This window comes from Rutilus rutilus, assembly GCF_951802725.1.
Source record: "Rutilus rutilus genome assembly, chromosome: 7".
Classification (NCBI taxonomy): Eukaryota; Metazoa; Chordata; class Actinopteri; order Cypriniformes; family Leuciscidae; genus Rutilus; species Rutilus rutilus.
Genome location: NC_140221.1, coordinates 37,874,954 through 37,893,326, shown reverse-complemented (window position 1 = coordinate 37,893,326; position 18,373 = coordinate 37,874,954). Strand labels below are relative to the sequence as shown.

At 37.9% G+C, this 18,373-nt stretch overlaps 2 protein-coding genes across 7 annotated transcripts in view; one reads left to right on the top strand and one right to left on the bottom strand.

Annotated features, from left to right (window-relative positions):
• Positions 1–1,671, top strand: part of acacb (acetyl-CoA carboxylase beta) — a 28,950-nt gene extending 27,279 nt beyond the window's left edge. For all 5 annotated transcript variants that reach the window (XM_084413618.1, XM_084413619.1, XM_084413617.1 and 2 more), the window contains 2 exons: positions 212–348; positions 510–1,671. In XM_084413618.1, coding sequence (XP_084269744.1) covers positions 212–348; positions 510–636 — 264 coding nt within the window. In that variant the 3' untranslated portion in view covers positions 637–1,671. The remainder of the gene's footprint in view (positions 1–211; positions 349–509) is intronic.
• Positions 1,672–1,917: 246 nt separating this feature from the next.
• Positions 1,918–9,712, bottom strand: foxn4 (forkhead box N4). Of its 2 annotated transcripts, none has more exons than XM_084414889.1 (10): positions 9,545–9,712; positions 8,759–8,847; positions 6,194–6,357; positions 5,048–5,139; positions 4,826–4,918; positions 4,612–4,733; positions 4,405–4,501; positions 4,088–4,295; positions 2,781–3,167; positions 1,918–2,689 (listed from the first exon to the last, which is right to left on the bottom strand). In XM_084414889.1, exons 1-10 carry the CDS (start codon positions 9,692–9,694, stop codon positions 2,439–2,441), a joined length of 1,653 nt encoding a protein of 550 aa, XP_084271015.1. In that variant the 5' UTR covers positions 9,695–9,712; the 3' UTR covers positions 1,918–2,438. The 2 variants fall into 2 exon arrangements, with proteins under 2 accessions (XP_084271015.1, XP_084271016.1); XM_084414890.1 differs by having other exon boundaries at positions 8,759–8,844; positions 9,545–9,614.
• Between the last annotated feature and the right edge of the window lie 8,661 nt (positions 9,713–18,373).

The following is an 18,373-nucleotide window of genomic DNA, read 5'->3' as shown; positions in this document are numbered from 1 at the left end:
GATGGAAATTATAGAACAACATAACAATTACTAAAACTTTTCTATAATACTATTCTATAATACTAAAATAACACTGGTGGACAGTAAAGTCAAGATTTGCTAACTCTTAAAATGCATTTTCATTACCTGAACTACTAAAATTTGCAAACTTGACCATGAAAAAAGTTATGTATTTCATGTGAGGTAATTGTTTGATAATGGGATCTTTTAGGCATATCTATGGGACAATAACAAAGTGGTGGTGGAGTGGCTGGAAAACCACCTTTCACAGCAGGATGGAACACGTTCTACCATCAGAGAGAACATCAAATACTTAAAGAGGGACTACGCTCTCAAACACATCCGCAGGTAACTTTCTTCCACTTCGATAGGCATTAAATTGCATTTTTTTTTTATCTCATAGATTTATTAGCGTACATTACCGGTCAAAAGTTTAAGTCGGGAGCATAAGAGACTTTGAAAGAAGATGTACATATTTCTCATGGATTTTTCCTGCACTATGTGTTTAGCTTAGTTCAAGCCAACCCAGAGGTGACTATGGACTGCATCATCCACATGGCGCAGAACATCACTCCCTCACAGCGAGCCAAAGTCTGCCACCTGCTGGCCACAGTGGACAACTCCACCACCAGCTGATCACATACATGCCATTTCAATTAATCTACACATAGAGAGGACATGTCTTTTGAGAGTCTGTTGCATAATTAAATAATAATGCTTAAGAACTTAACTTAAGACCAGTAGCCTTAAACGCACAATTGTCCAGCAATCGCACTTACTCCGTTACTGTTTGTGTGTGACTCACAGTGATCACTGTAGGAGAAACATTTCTCACATGGACACCAGAGAATTACCTTAAACTCACTCTCTCGAGAGAGAGAACGCAGTATATAGTATTTACATATTCACGTTTGTGCCTTTGTGTCAATTTCCTTTGGATATAATCGACATATGAATGTGCAATAAGCGGAAAAGACTGAATATTAGATTATTTTAGGGAATCGACAATGCTTTGAGCGCACAATCACGCTGTATGACACTTCCTCAGGAATATATTCAACAATTATTAAGCAGAACAAACTTATTAAATCTCTATTTTTAGAGTAAAGTAACAGTATTACGTAAATACCTGGGTAACTCTTCATAATAACTTTTATTTCTGATAAGATAGGGTTGTTATGAACAAACATGGCAATACAATACTGTAATGCTTAGCGAATTGTTAATGTACATTCAAATTGTTCGAAATGTCATTAAACTTCGATTCATATTGAATGTACATTAATCTCCTAAGTGTATGTGATAACATTAATGAAAGTTTTTATAAAGCATTATCAATATCAGTGGCACTTTATGTTTTAATGGCTTGAATTTTGGTTGTTTGTATAGTTTAGTTTATTTCACTTGACTGCAGGTAATTCTTTTCATATGTATGAAGTCATATGTGCTGGTTATATGAATAAATGTTTGTAACTACTTGTGCTGTACTGTGCTCAACTGATAATTCTGATTAAAGAAGTCGTCTTGATCAGATTTGTTGCCTTTAATCGATTTTACGTACAAGTCAGATCAAGACTAGAGCCTAAACTCTAATCTAAGTGCCTGACTGTCTCTGTTGACTGTATATCAGGATGTTTTTAAATGAAATTCATTAAATAATATATGTTTTCATCTTGGTGTTCTGGTCATTTTTTCAACTAATATTTATTTTAATCTTATAAATACACATGGGTTGAGTCTTTTTGTTCAATTAACTTTGTTTTTGCTGAATTATTCTAGCCAGCCACACTGTATTTGCAAGGTGGCATTCAATTTATGTAATATATTACTTAAATTAAAAGCCAACTTGCAGTATAGTTGATGCATATTGTATTTGCTTGTCACGTATGTGCAAGTTAAATGAATACATCTTTCAATCAATCTGAAATTTTATTGCTTGCATTTGAAATATTTAGATATGTACAATAAAAAATGATTCATGTCACCATTTCAGCTCTTTTCATAAATATAAATAAACAAACATTAAAAGAGCAGATAGTGTCTATCACAGTACAACAAAAGACACACAACTACAGTTACAAGGCTAACAATTAAATGGACAAAATGAGAAGAAAACAAGTTTCTTTTATGGTACAGAAAAAAGCTTGGCAACAAACCCAAAATCATAATTCCCATTATTTTTTTCTTTGTTCCTTTAGTGTTGTGATAACTCGCAATTTGCATTAGGTTTATAATGAGAGCAGCACTGTAGTTAACTCTCTAGATTCTCTAAAAACATAATTGCTGATTTGGTCCTTTAAAATCCAATGCAATCAATATAGTCAATGCAAATGTCACCAGCGAACACTGTTACATCACCATAAATGCTATAGGATTAAAAAAAGATTTCTAGATCCTGCGGAGTAAAGCTCAGCTTGTTTATTTTCATGTGGGCGCGATTAAAGCAAAACAATAGGCTTTGTTCCTCCTTGTGTGTTCATGTACTGGTTAGAAAGGGCATCTATGGCTGAGTATGAAGAGTAGAGGCCTGTCACCTGCAGGTCTGGGTAAGGCAGTCCTCCTGCATTGGACACAGGCGTGACATTGCCAGTGTCCAGGTCACAGTCAGACAGCCGAAGTGGGGAGTTGCTGAGAGTACCTAATGCCTCTAGGTTAAAGCTGTCATCCTTCATCTCCTCCCACAGGTTTCCTGTTATTAGAAAGAAAGTCTGTTAGATATCAGATTAGAGTTACGACTTTCAATACACTGATTAGTTGATTATTTTCTAGTTAACGTTTACCTTGCCACGTGAAGTCCATAATACTTGGGTCCAGTGCGTCCACCTCTGAATTCATGTCAGTGTGAATTGTGTAGAAGTCGCTGTGTTGCTTGGCATGATGCTGGTGGTGGGAGCTGTTTGTCAGGTCAGGGACGGTGTGGAGTGGGGGTGTCTGAGCAGGAGCAGGGGAGGCCGGAGCCAAGCGAGACTGATTCTGGAGGTGCAGTTGAAGGTGCTGGTGCATGGGGAGACACTGTAGAGACAGAGTGACCACTGGCTGGGGCTGCATCTGAGCTGCTATCGGAAGGGTCTGTCCTGGTGGGCAGCCGGGCAAGCGAGTCATGCCAGTATCAACAGACTTCTGTCTGCAACTCTCCGGTCTGTCTGTAATGAGTTTATCTAATTCATCTGGTAAAAGAAAAAGTAACAAAACAGGACACTGTTAATGACAATGATAATAGTTTAACATTTACCTTTATGCTCTAGTGTCTGTACTACTCTAACTTAACCATGAATCTCTGCACAGTGGTTCAAAAAATATTGTTGCTTCAAATAAAACGTTTTTGATAAATAAAGCTAAATTTATAAAGTTTTGCTCCGACTTACAGTCTAGAGGAGTCAACACAAGTCGGCAGATTTTGGGCAGTCAGTGTTGACAAATTCACTGAAAATAGTGTAGTGTATGATGGGCTCAGACTTTTTTTAGCTTCAGACTATAATTACATCCAGTCGGAGAATATCAGATATGTTTGATATTTTGAGTAGATTTTAAAACATTGTTTTATGCACTTTTTATGCATCTAGTAACGAGGAGCATGCTTCTGTGTGAGTTTGTTGTGTTTGGAGCGACTTGAATGTCTGATAGTATGCGATGCGATAGTCCTTTAGTGTATGATGCCCAGTTTTCCTCTGTAACATATTCAAAGTCAGCGAGCGGATGATGCCTTGTGCTCTCAAATCTGTTCCGATTTTAAAAGTTGTGTAGTGTATTCCAGGCTTAAATGTAATAAAATTCACTGCCATGACTCTAGAGTGTTGTGGGTGGTTGTCAGAGCATTGCTATGTAGTTGCTAAGTAGTTTCTAGTAGTTCTTAGTGCATTTCTATGCTTTCAAGGGTGTTCTGGGTTATTGTGTACTGTCCAAAACAAAAGAGCCCACAGTGAAGTATCATATTCTGGCCCTCAGATATGGCTTGATCACCAGAATACCAGTATAAACAACAAAAGTGTCTAGTAGTAGAAAATATTATAGAGATGACCATTATATTAACAGCAGTCAGTACAAGATGAAATTGCCTAGCACTGATAAAAGTCAAGAGATTCCAGACCTGGGTTGGCCATGCTGCGACGGATGGCTGGGAGATCTTTACGTTTCCATTTCTGCATCTCTTCCTCCATCTTGTCGATCTTTGCAGGATTGAGTGCCCAAAGACAGCCTTTTCTGGAGGAACCACTCATCTTGTTCTCCACCTTCTCAAAGCACTTGTTCAAGGACAGGTTGTGGCGTACAGAGTTCTTCCATCCATCAGGTGCTGTCTGTGAAACATAGTTATCAACAATGTACTGTAAGTAACATTTATTTGATTCCATGGCGTGTTGACTCAGTCCATCTATTTTCCAGTGTGCTTTTACATAAATTCCTCACCTTGAAATAGGGAAAGTGCTCTTTCATAAAGCTGTAGATCTCACTAACAGGAAGGCTGCCTGTTTTGCTGTTCTTCAAAGCCATGGCAATCAGACAGCTGAAAATAGATCATATCAAATGTAGTCAACTTGAAATAAATGAAATCTTGTTCCCTTCCCAGAGAATTATAATGTTTTTCAGAGGTTTTCGCAGGGAATTTTAAGTCACCTGTAAGAATAGATGGGTTTAGGGAAAGTCTTGGGCTGCAGGTCCTGGTTGTGAGCAGTAATACGGGGCTGAGGAAACAGACTCTGGCTGTTGTAGTTGCCATAAAGTCCACCGGGAGAACACTAAGGAATATAACAGAAATGTATATATTATATAATATTAAATATTACTGTTTTGAGCAGTCTTTACAAATCATACAAAATACTGAACCAACCTGTTGGTTTGCCTGAGTGAAAGTCAGCACTTGCTGAGGGGTGGTCTGGTACACTGATGTGGCACAAGGAAACCCAGGGGAAAACTGGGGCATCTAAAAAAACAACAGAATAAGCATAGGGTTATTTTAGCTCAATTGCAAATGGTTGTTCAGTTCTGAATGATCTTGGTTGTACATGTAGTCTGAATTAGTTTGAAATGCTGAATCTGAATCCTCACTCACGCTGCTGATGCCCAGAGGGCTGTGCTGCATTTCACTCTGTAGATGAATCGCAGATCCTGCTCCTCCTGCTACCGTCATGCCATTCAGCTGAGCTGTAAGTTTCAGAAAAGTGTGAGTATTCAAATCTTTTTGTTTTTTAAATTTGGATCTGGTTTATAAATGGGGATTCAATCCACAACTGTTAAGGCACAGCTTTCTAAAACTCCTTTATATATATATATATATATATATATATATATATGACCTCCAATGCAAAAGCCTCTAAAAGCCACCTCTGTCAAAAATGAGATAATAATATTGAGTGAATGCTCTCCGCACATAGTATACGCTCATCAAATACTTTCACTTCAAACTCACTAAATCCCAGCCTCAGCCCATTCAGAAATGGCGGTACTTGGGTAGAAACCTATACATATTAAACAAAAACTTTACACTGCAAAAAATGCTTTTCCTACTCAGTATTTTTGTCTTGTTTCCAGTCCAAATACCAAACAATTCTTAAATCAAGATGCATTTACTAGATAAGTAAAATGGCATAAGATATTATGTCCTTTTTTCTGGGGGAATTAATCAAAATTAAGTGAGTTGATGCTTAAAAAAAGCTAAATTATCTGCCAGTGGGGTAAGAAAAATAATCTTAATTCAAACAGAAAAAATGTAATTTTTCTTACCCCACTGGCAGATCATTTTTTCTTGTCTTACGCAAAAACGCACTTAATTTTTTTTTTTTTTCCCCAGAAAACAAGACTAAATATCATTTTACTACTTTAGTAAATGCATCTTGATTTAAGAAATGTTTGATATTAGTAGACGGACTTAGAGGCTTTTGCATCTGAACTCTTCATATATATATATATATATATATATTTATTTATTGTATAAAAAAAATTGGGTCAAAGAAACTGAGTCTAAATGTTTGGTAGACAATTGAGAAAGATTAAAGAAATAAAATCGACAACAAACAAATAAATGAATATGTGAATAAATAACAGCATTTAATTAAATCATTGGTAAAGGTGCTACGCTAATATAACCAATCGGATGTTACAGATGTGGTAAGTAAGTGAATTCAGGTTGTTGTTTTTTTTACTGACATTTTTACCACCGTTCACGCTAATTGTATACACAGTGTATAAATCTCCTGACCTGTCTGCCGCTCCAGCAGGCTGTTCTGAGCAGAGCTGGCGAAGTCGGGCCGTCCACCCCCTATCTGCTGAAGCCGGGGAACATCCACAGAGGTGAGCCAGGACAGGGACTGAAGATCACCAGGCAGCTCGTCCTTCAGCTGCGAAGGGTCAGTAGTCAGGAGTCTGCAAATACATAGTATGCACTCAGTACTGAAACACAAATATGTGTTTTTTAAATATTACATTAAATTGTAATTTGCTCATATTAAATTGTATTATTCTTGGCCTACATAAACTAACTCTATTCTTTTCTCGTTTTTCAGTTTTTCCTGTAAATAGATACAAGATGAGCAAGTCTTCTTGTAAATCCGTTGTTTGGGAATAGAAATAAAAATACTTTCATTCAGGGAGGGTTATTTATTCAGCCATTTCTTCATTTGCTCTAAGCATTAAGAGAGCAGAGAAAGCCTCTCGAATTCTCTCCAGACTTCCCTACAAACTTGCTATTCAGCCCAATAATTGGGGTCGCTATGACAACCCTCACTTTTCAGTTATTTTGTGTGTCTGGCCACTTCAGTGCCCCCCTCTCCATTACACCAACCTCTAACAGTAGTCAGGTGACTAGGGCCTTCCTCACTGTCATTGGCTGAATCATATGTAAACAACGCATGAGATCATTTGAAACATGGGAATGTGGCACACGTTGCCTGCAACAGTTGGTCTAGCCCCATTGAAAAATGATCACCTATTGTGTCCCAAACGACAAATCTGCACAGTGGCACGTGGCTCTATTGTTCCCCCCCTCCCAGACCCTTCCTTGATTGTCTTTACCGTTTTTTTTTAACCAACCCCTTGCATTAATCTACTGGAATGACAGGCCTCACACAACAGAGAAAAATAGGATGCCATCTGTTTCCCTGTCCCTTTCCACCCAACCCCTGTCCCCTTCTGCCCCATCCCCCCCGCCTGGAGGCATCAGACAGTTCCTAAGGGGGTAACTGGGAGGGGGTAGTCGAAGGAGTTGGAGGTCAAGCCACACTGCACACACAGTCTGCCACCTGAATAAATTACAGCATTGAAGGAAGAAGTTGGGGACGTGGCCTTGAGCACCCTGGTTGCTCCAGTTTAGAGCTTCTGAATAATTATCCATTATACGCACACACAGAGAGACACAATCGCAAATATGAAACCTTAGACACGAAAATGTCAACACCACACTGTCATTCGCTTTGAAATGTCTTCCTAACGCCTGTCCCCATACAAAGACATGAAAAAGACACCTTGCAAAGGGAATGGGACAGTTTAACACCTGGCTTTATGAGACCTGCATCTTTCTGATGAGTGTTAATCTGTCTTTTTCTGTTGAGTGTTTACATTTAATGGCCTACCGTTTAATAGCTTAATTTGTTTCAATTATTGGTTTCCTCAATTTTAATTTCGTAAGTCAATATTCATTTATTTGGCATTGAAACATTTGTTTTCACAAATAAACTGAAATGTTACCCTAAAATACTTTTAGTTTGCTTTGGATAAAAGTTTGTTTAAATGTAATTAATTGCCACAATAATTGTTAAACTCCCTCATGCTGTGTTTTGTTGAATATATTTTATATTATATCTAGGCTATATTTTAAAACTGTTGACATATTATTATATAAATATTGTAATATTTCATATTAAGTGTGTAAAATCCTTCACACAAAGCATGATCTAACAGAACTGATTTTGACCTGACAATTTAATGTTGCCAAGAGCATCCACTTGTTGAATTGCCAGACAATGACTGCGCTGCGCTGTAACTTCAGAAACATTTCATTTGAGGAAACGTCATCTTACACCGCATGTCTGAGATTGACTTATATTCTATTGATGCACAGATATAATAAAAGAAAAATAATAATAATGGTATTCATTATACTACTGATTTAAAAACTGTACTTCAGTCATTGGGAGGGGTGGGGGCTTTATTTTGGAAAGAATTTATCATAACATGCCACATAAACTCAAATTTAGGATCGTCAAGAAAATAGGGCCTACATCCTTGTACTTATTAGCATTTCTGAAGTGCAATTGTAAACCCAGCTGTGTATTGAACAGTTTACGGTCATTAGGGTGCATTTACACAAGTGGAAGAAAAAATGATTTTATTTGCTCATTGATGCAAACCATTACGTGTCCCAGAGAAAGGGGGAGGCGGGCGCACACAGTCACGGTTTATCACAGCTCAAGTCGCCCTCGTTTACATTCTAATTGGGAGCCACTTCTCCTTGGTGACCCGTGGGGGCCCCCTCCAAGAGCCCCAATCCCTCCGTGTGCCGACAGCGGGCGTGTAAACAGAGCTGATGCTTTCTGACAGATCCATTCAGAGCAAAGATGATGTATTCTCTCGCTCCTTTCTTTTTTCACAAACCCCAATTCCCTGCCTCTCAAATCACACCTTTATTTTACAGAATAGGGAAGGTGGAGATTGTATTAAGATTAGCAGCGCTCTTCTTCTTCTTCTTCCCGAAATTATCTTTTTATTCTCTAATCTGTTCAAGGTTCAAAAGCAATGAGTTCAGCCATCAAAGGAAATCACCCCCTACCTGTAGTCTTGTGCGGAGGTGAGGTGACTTTGTCCAGGGTTTTCATGAATTCCCGACATCCTGCTTGTAATTCCACTTTCAATCATCTTCTGGCAGATAAAATGCAAGTAAATGAATGAACCATGCAAAGCAGGGAATAAAAGTTATGTTACAAATGTGCATTTGGAACAAAGAAAACACAAATACACATAGTAGTACAAATATGTGACATTTCAATAAAAGTTAAATGTAAAAAAATAAATAATCTGACTCGAGTTTATAACATGGCCACATAAGAACACAATGATATGCGAATAGCGAATATTAATAAAATATGCGATGCCCAACAAAAACTTTGTTTATTGACACTAAAGCTGAGCAAGATTACATTTTAAAAAATAATAAAAGAAAATATACTATTTTACTTAAAATTAATTAAAATTTTATATTTTACAATTCAGTGTTGATGTGATGTTTGCTTTGTTGACTATACGGGGGTCATCAGATTTAAACGTCATCAGTCACCGTTAGTCTAAGTTAGCTGTCAGTCTGCTCGCGCGTCTCAATAGCCTAATTTATTTAATCTCAACAGTGTGTTGTATTCAACAGAAAACGTTAAACATTTCTTAGAAATAGACGATAAACGTTTAGCAGTTGTTCTTCAAACACCAGATGATAATTAAAGTTAATTAACATCAATGTTCAGGCTGTATAATATGTCATTGTCAGTCCGTAACAGGTGCGCAGCCTCTTGACTTATTTAAAATTAACTAACTTAATAAAAACACGAAATACACAGCATCTTACCTGTTTCTGCTGAATTTGTGCTGTGGTATAGAAAATCGTGGGTAACGAGACGGAGGAAAGCTCTACTGTTGGTCTGGGCACTTGTTGTCCCGCAAGAAAAAAACGTTTTTTAAATTTCCCTCGTCCGTGCGGTTCGCTCCTGACGGTCATGCGCACTGCGTGCACACGCAGCGCGAGCCGTGACGAAGGGAGGGGGTCTCGTGCTCTGACTGACAGCTGTTGCCTTGCCTCCACAATCACGCAGATTATCTGTCAGAGCATCTCACCTACTGGTTTCCAGTGTTTTTAATTGAATCAATACCTTTCTTCTTTAGAGACTCGTGTTTTTCCTCCGTGTTCTCTTTTTCAGTAACGTTAGTCCACAGGTGCGTCTTTTCAAGTCCGGTACAACTTCTCTTTCACAAAAATAGAAACATAAAGTTGAGAGTTTAGACAAAATCCTCTGTTTCTATTGGATACATCGTTTTATAGGCTATAGAGTCCTTTAAACTCAGAGAAAACGAGTATAACCTCCTATAATCCAGAGACCTCTAACAAATTCAGCAGTGATTTCCATGTTCCTCTGTAGCCATAGGCAACGTAAAATAACACAAATAACAGTTCCTGATATTATTGTTCAATTATCTAGCCTATATGTAGGACCCTTTTTTTCTTTTAAAGCCCTAAATAAAGACACATCCTCTCCGTCCGGTTCTGTGAGATGTTCTGTCCTAATAAGAGCTTTAGTTGAATCTACTGCTCGTGATTTAACCGCCTTTAAAGCCGCGTCGTTTGCTTACACTGCGGCGGGAAAAACGCACAGAGTGGCGCGCGCTGGATGTGACAGATATCACACAGATATCACACAGATATGACAGGCTCGCCTCCTGGTAGAAAATGTAACAGCATGCAGTGAGTTAATAGCTCTCATGTGAAATAATTATGAAAGACAGCAAATAATGATACTGACGGAACATAATTTTTTTTTTAAACCGTTTACAGTATTTTATTTGTAACCAAGAAAGACGAGTAAAACAAATTAACTAACTTACATGTACATAGGCCTATCTAATTATAATGGCGCTGCTTATAATTACAGGTATTATTGTATTTAATAAGATTACCGTTTAATATGCTATTTGTATAAGTGGATAGTGGAAAGTGGAATCCAGAATAAACTCAAGGCAACAACCAGAAAAAATAAAATAAAATAAAAGTATACAGTTCTTCCTATTTGTCTTTAAACAAAACTTAAGGGAACTTTTTGAATTTTGAAATATAGGTTTCAATTCCTGTGGGAAGTGATCCGGCCGGTGTCGTTAATTGACTTGAACCACATGGGACACTACAGATGGTAAATCGCGAAGTCACAATGGTTACAATCAATGCGCACTTGCAACGGACAAAAAGACGCTCCCAGAGAAGAGCGCGGGGTCCTAAAGCCCGAGGGTGTCTCTCTCAGGCTCAGCAACTACACTGCATGCACTATTTACAAAGTTTGTAATGTTAATGGAATGCTAGCCTATATAAAAAACCTATCAATTTTAAATCATTTTAGATTAAACAAGACGTCCAGAAGCATCACATTTGATTTTAATCTACTGAAATTAAAATAATTATTTTTGTTAGTTATGTAGGCTATTGTATAGTTTTATTTTACATCCTATGTTAAATTATATTAATACATTATTTTAGTGTCATGTGTGTTACCATGGTGGTGTTTTATAGGCCTATTTGTTTGCATGACACTGTGCACCTTTTAGCCTATAGATTAGCAGAGGTATAATGAGTACCTGAAAACCACTTAAAGGGATGAACAGATTGAAAATTGGCTTTTATTCACATATAAACATTCATCAACTCACACATTAAGGTAAACGAAAGCTCAAGCATTTTCACTTGACGTACTAGAACCAATGAGGTTCAATCTCGTGTGTTACACAGCACGTTTTAGCTTCTGCAAGAACCAATGAGGTTTATTCTGCAGCGTTTGAGCTTCCACAAGAGGTTTGAACCTGTTTATTTGTCAAGCAGGTTCGGTTGAGCTTCTGTTTATGTTCGCTGATCAATGTTTATATGTGAATAAAAGCCTAAATTAAATCTGTTGAAAGACAAATGAAAGTCTTATAATAATAATAATAATAATAACATGAGGGTGAGTAATGACAGAATTTTCATTTTTTTTGGATGAACTTCAACTAACCTTTAAAGGTTGTATCAGTGATTTCAGGCCCCCCAAAAAATGATCACATTCATCTAATCTTTCCTAACGATCCGCTAGCTGCCCGCCCCATAAGCAGGCCGTCAAAAAAAACGCGTCTCTGTAGGCAGCCTAGGCTCTGAGATCTGCACACAAAAACAATTGGTTTCACCAACCACTCAAAACCAAAACAAATAGTGTTCCAACCAATCACCGACAGGGGGAGGGTGTTGTGAGGTTTTGTGCTCGTTCACGGCTGCACGCCAAGTCGGAGCTGAAGAAGAAGCTGGCTCAAAACCTCACAACACCCCTCCCCCTGTCGGTGATTGGTTGGAACACTATTTGTTTTGGTTTTGAGTGGTTGGTGAAACCAATTGTTTTTGTGTGCAGATCTCAGAGCCTAGGCTGCCTACAGAGACGCGTTTTTTTGACGCCATGCTTATGGGCTGGGCAGCTAGCGGATCGTTAGGAAAGATTAGATGAATGTGATCATTTTTTGGGGGGCCTGAAATCACTGATACAACCTTTAAGTAAAAGTACAGATACCTTACAGTGTAAATGACTCCATTACAAGTTACAAGTCACCAATTTCAATACTTGAGTAAAAGTCTTAGGGTAGAGTACTGATTTGAACAGTACCTAAGTATTTTACTCGTCCTGAATGTAGGCTCAAACATGCATTAGTCTTCAAGAGACATGCCAGTAAAAAACAAAAAACAGGAGAGCAAGCACGTTTATTTTCTAAAGTTGAAATAAAACTGACACTCAAGTCTAAGTTAAGCTCAAGTGCTCAAAAAAGGGAATAAGTAAACTAATATCCTTCAAAAAGATATATTCAATTTAATGGATAAATAAGATGGTGTTAACCATCATTAAAGCCTAAAAATGTCAAAGCCTAGTTGCAGTGGACATGCTGATTTCAGCCTCATCAGTGGCTGCAGCCATATCCTCATCTCATATATGAAACACATGTGATTCAGCAACTACCTGCTAATGCATTCACATACTGTAGGTGAGTAAGGGCAAAACACACAAGATATAGTACCTTCAATCCTGTAGATGGCGATAGTGTTTCTTTTGTAGCAGAAATAAACTGCTGCAGAAAAAGTTATGTGTGTTATTGCATTACTCATTACAAATATATTGGAGTAAAGAGAACATATAGGCTACGTATTCAATAGTATAGTCAAGTAAAGAGTAAAAGTTGCCAATATCTTAAAGTACAAAGCAGCAAAAAAAGATAGGCCTACTTAAGTACAGTAACTAAATCTACATTTACTCAAATACTGTACACTATACTGTATATTAGTATTACTTCAGATTGTGGAAATGTAACTTGTGAGGAACTTTGATTCGTCTAGTGGCTTCTCTGTACCAACCCTGTTGGTTGTCGGTATGTTAAAGGTAAAACAGATTTTAGATGTTCCCTTTTCATATTGTTAACTAAAACTGTCATCCTGCATTTAACTGAAGCTTACCAGCAGTTTTAGGAGTGTTTTTTGACAAAAAGGTTCATACAATTGCCACAAAGAAGTCACAACACTGTTTCACACTTAACTTCAAGTTGTTTTGATTTTAACCCAATCACTTTGGTCATTCTTCTTCTGTTCTAACCTCCATTGGTTCTTTCTGTTTCCTAGACTAATGAGAGACCCTGAGTTACCCTTTGGACGGCTGTCTCCCAGACTGAACCCAGGATGACATTGAACCTCAGCATCTTCCAATAATGTCTTGGTAAGATTATATTTAAAAGTGTAGTTTTATGATCAAAACTAGTTTTTAATTGTGGAGGGGCAAAACATAAATTACAATGCAATGCGATGAAAGGATGATTGAAAAACATTCCTCAAAAGTACTGTATCATATTTGATACTCACATTTTTCAAGTTTTTTTCTGAAAATGATGAATGAACCGAAGTTGCTTTGGTCCAGTAGGAGTTCGTTTAAAAATATAAATAATATCTATACCTGTTATCTCTACATATATAAATCATTAAAGACTTTACAGCAAAATACACATGTACCATGAACTTGAGGGTGGGTGGACATTTTTATAATTATACTAAAAGGCCTTTTGCTTGCTAAAAAAGTATAAACTGTCAATCATAATTTAGAGGCCTTAAAATCAAATATTATACAGTAGTCTTTATTAAACTACCTGAATAAGGGGAGGTGGGGAAAGAATTTACAACACTGCAGGTAACTAAATTCTGTGCGATGATTTATCATGTAACAAGATTCAATATGTTTGTTAAACATGATCACACTTTACACCGTGATTACTAATATTAATACATCACTGACTAGCAAAAATGCAATAGTGTGCCTTGCCATACATAGAAAACATTTGTAACTCTCAAATTATTTGAATGGGCCCCCTTGTGTTAGTGGTCACCTCCTATTCTTCTGTTCCTGTTCTGACCTTCAAAGTTCCAGTTCAAACACCACGTCTTGGGGGTCACCAATCAGGTCACCTCTTGACACTAGTCTTGACCTTTGGCCATATGAGCAGGTCATGGCTGATCTAAACTCTGACAGGGAGAGTAAATGAAAGCTTTCTTCTCTCTGCTATTCATTAAACACCTTTAAAAACGACTTGTCTCATGTCAAAACGGTTGTCTTTTGGATAATTTATCTGAAGATGCCTCGGGCAACCTCTGTAAAAGTGTATTTCAGGAACACTCACAATGGCATGTGGAGAGTACCTATAAATTGAAAAGACACTTCAGATACTTCTTTGGTAAGTCTAGAAGCTTTTATTGAATATTCATTAATTAAAATTAAACCAATAAGAATATGATGATTACTGGTAGAACGCAGATTTTTTTTCTATTTATTGTCATTTCTATCTCATACTGCTCATCAAGAAGCGAACAGCAAAAAAAAAAAAAAAAAAGAAGCCTTCTGATGAAACACAGCTAATACTGAGAAAAGAGAACATGAAAACGAGAGAGTGAGGTGGGACTTTCGGTGGGAACGCGGCAAAGCCGGTGTTATAATACACCCTTATTCTCCGTTTGGAATCTCTAATGGGAAAATCAAGTGCTGTGACTCCTGTATAATAGGATTTGCCGGGTCTCGTGCTGCATCAGGGCCCAGTGGGCAGCACAAAGCCTGTTAAGGCTGGACAAGCATTACTAGAAAGGGGGGGTGTGGAGCAGAACGGGCCTGTGGTGTAAGGGGGCGAAGGTAGCCTTGACAACAGAGGTTGTGAATGGGACAACTGTGAATATGACTGTGGACAGAAGGGTGTGTGTAGTCCTACCTTTACAGTGCAATGGCCTTGCTGTTTGCAATACATGCAGAACTATAAGGCCATTTGATGAAAGCAAACAGTTATTTTGAACAGAGTTTAAAGGAATATTCCAGGTTCATAACAAGTTAAAGGTGTGTTCACCCTTGTGCGGAACACAGAAGAAGATATTTAGAAAAATGTTGGTCATCAAACAGTTTTGGTGAAAGCTGACTTTCAATGTATGAGCAAAAAACATTTCTCAATATATCTTCTTTTAATGTTCCACAGAAGAAAGTCTTAAAAAAAAACCCTGCAGAAATATTGGTTACAATGAGGTGCTTACATCCATTAGTGAATACTTATTAAATTATAGCCACAAGCCATAAACAATGTGGGCCCTATTTTAACGATCTAAGCACATGGTCTAAAGCGCACGACGCAAGTGTACTTAAGGCGTGTCTGAATCCACTTTTGCTAGTTTGACGACGTGAAAAATGGTTGGCGTGCCCAGTGCATGGTCTAAAAGGGTTGTCCCTGTTCTCTTAATGAGTAATGGGTGTGTTTTGGGCATAACGTGCAAAAAAACAATCAGAGTCTCATTTCCTATTCCCTTTAAAAGGTTTTTGTTGGTCAACGGTGCAGTCTATTTCAGTTGCCTCAAAATAGCAACGTGCCAACAATACTCCTGAACACACCTAATTTTCAGACCAGCACGCCCATGGGCGCACAAATGGGCGCAAATGCATTTGCTATTTAAACAACGTGGGGCAAGACGTGAAAATGATAACTGCGTCAGGCTGAAACTAGCAAAGAACACTTGCGTCGCCTGGTGCCGCATTGCGCAGGGTGTATGATAGGGCCCTATGTGTTAACATGATTTTACATAACAAAAAAATAATGACCATTTCTGTGTAAAGCTATATCCAATTTCACAATTTTTTCACCACGACAATGCAATGCCATAAACCATAAAACAAATGTAAAAACAATGATTTATACAGCTTTAAAAGTCAAATAATGCACAAGTTTTGACAGAGTAATTATTGTAACACCATTAGTGTAGACACGGGCTGTGTCAAAAATCGCATACTATTTTGAGTAGGTACTTCTTTTAAATAAGTAATTACATCACGAGCGCTAAAAAAAGTATGCTCTATATAGTATGAATGTGTGTAGAATGTAATCTGGACGTACAACCTTCTCCATTTTGTTATTATCATGTGACCTACCAGCGTCAGTTACGTCGTTTCACTGCCATTCACAAATAGTCTCCTGTGGCCTCATGGGATAGTAAAGTGTCCATTGTATGCACACTTTAGAATCTCGCCGGAAGAAGTAGGTCATCCGGGTACTTTTTGCCTACTCTTTTATGAGGACTGTTAGTGCAACACTGTTACTTCGATTTATTTATTTATTTTACATGAGGGATGAGTTGTAACGACTGAGCTTAACTTGTATTGAACCTGGAATATTCATTTAGTCAGGGTTAAGTTGATATAAATAAAGTTCAAGTGCACTTCAAAGGAAACGGTCTTCACTTGTCACCTTGTTGAAAATTAGCAAGAGTGACACTGAATATCACATGCATGTCAAGCTTGATACAGTATATCTCTCACACTTGAGATTCAAGGCAAGTGCAGTAGGAAATTCAATCTTTTCTACTGGATTATTTGGGTCATTAGTGGAGCGAAAAGAGACACCAGTCAGTCGTCTCAAGCATGAGTCAGATAACAAGGCAAAGGGAAAATGAAGTTGGGCTTAGTAATAGTCGCTGTCTAAAACCTCATAAAGTCTAGTCCATCCAAGAACCACATGAAGTAATTGTTCGTTGGCTCTGTTAAATTACAGGACAAGCTGTGATTGAATGACTAACATATGCTGGTTGAGTCTTGAGCCAGCTGGCTTCAAGTGGCCAAGCGCATGGAGGAGTGCTGTCAGCCCAAATGACAACTTTATTGTGCGTCTCTTTCAAACTCACAGATTGAATGTACAGTGGTTAATTAACCATTAATTTATTTCCCTAATCAAAGATCAGAAACAGGAGCCGCTCTGTTGTAATGTTTGGTTTTACCGTAGCAGCGGTAGAAGACTGGGGGAAGGGTTGATATCCACATTTAGCCAGATCGTGTTTCTTTATCTTTGTGTTACACCCAGTGCAGTGGTAGACACCTAGGTAAGCACTGAATAAGATCTCTGGTTCTCTGAACCCCCTCCTGACTGGTCCATGAATCATTAAATACCCAGGCCTTGCAACCAGAACATGGGTCATTACTGTGAAGAGCACTGGAATTATAGATGGACATCCTCTCCACGTTTGAGCCACCTAAGTTTGGACCGCAAGCAAGTTTCAGAGTTTTCAGAGAAATTTCACTGAAGATTCATTTCTAGATTCACAGTGGAATTTTAGGGTGTTCCATGGCACGAGTTGGGATGGAAGGATTTGCTTGGCTCTAGCTCGAGGTGAAAGGATTGTTTAGTACAAAGTTGGTCTGGATGCGACTAGTTCCCATATTTTGATCGGCGGCTGAACCAATCAGCTTACAAGATGCAGGTAGGATCTGTTTGCATGCATCTAGAGATATTTGCTCAGCATGTTTTCACTGCTATTATCTGTACATCAGCCAGCAAAGAAAGCATTGAAATAAAAGCAATGATGAAAAGAAAATATCAAAAGAAAGATCAAAAGAAAGCAATACATTTCAGCATTCAAAGTGCCCATTAACATGCTCTCATACTCTCTTCAGTTTCTACTTCCTGTTTGCTTTTATTTTGTACACAGTTGACAGTGAAAGCTTCAATGTAGCACAATGTGCTAGTGTAGCTCCAACATGTCACCCATTGATTGATCACAAGCTGTAAATCTGACAAAACTTCAGGTTTTTTTACTCTTAGAAAGAGAGATGTAACTAGACCTCACTGCTAACTTTAGGAGAGTGATACGATTGCCCATTATGTCTAGTCTTTCCTTTTCTTGGCCAGGCCTGCTGAGGAGTAGGATGTCTTTACCATATCTTTCTCTCTCTTCCTCTCTCCTTCCCTCTCTCTTTGATTTGGTTGAGGTCATCTCAACTCAGCCGCGACCATTTCTTAATTATTTCATTTTCTTTATAAGGGAAAAACTAAAGCTTCTAACTAAAGAAAATAACTTGATCTCTTGGCTTTGGCTCTTGGATTTCGTACAGGCTATACAATGAATAAAATATGGTTGACCTTAATAGTTTTGACTAAAGTGTGATTGTTTGGTGCTTACGGTATTTAATTGGTTGGGAATTATCTATTGTAGAAACATGCCCATTATTATTATGTGATGTGAATACTTGACTGTATGTTTCATATGATCTGAAAGCTTACACTAAAATGTTTGAAAGTATTTTCATTATTCAGAAAAACAATTTATTTATATAATAATAAGGAA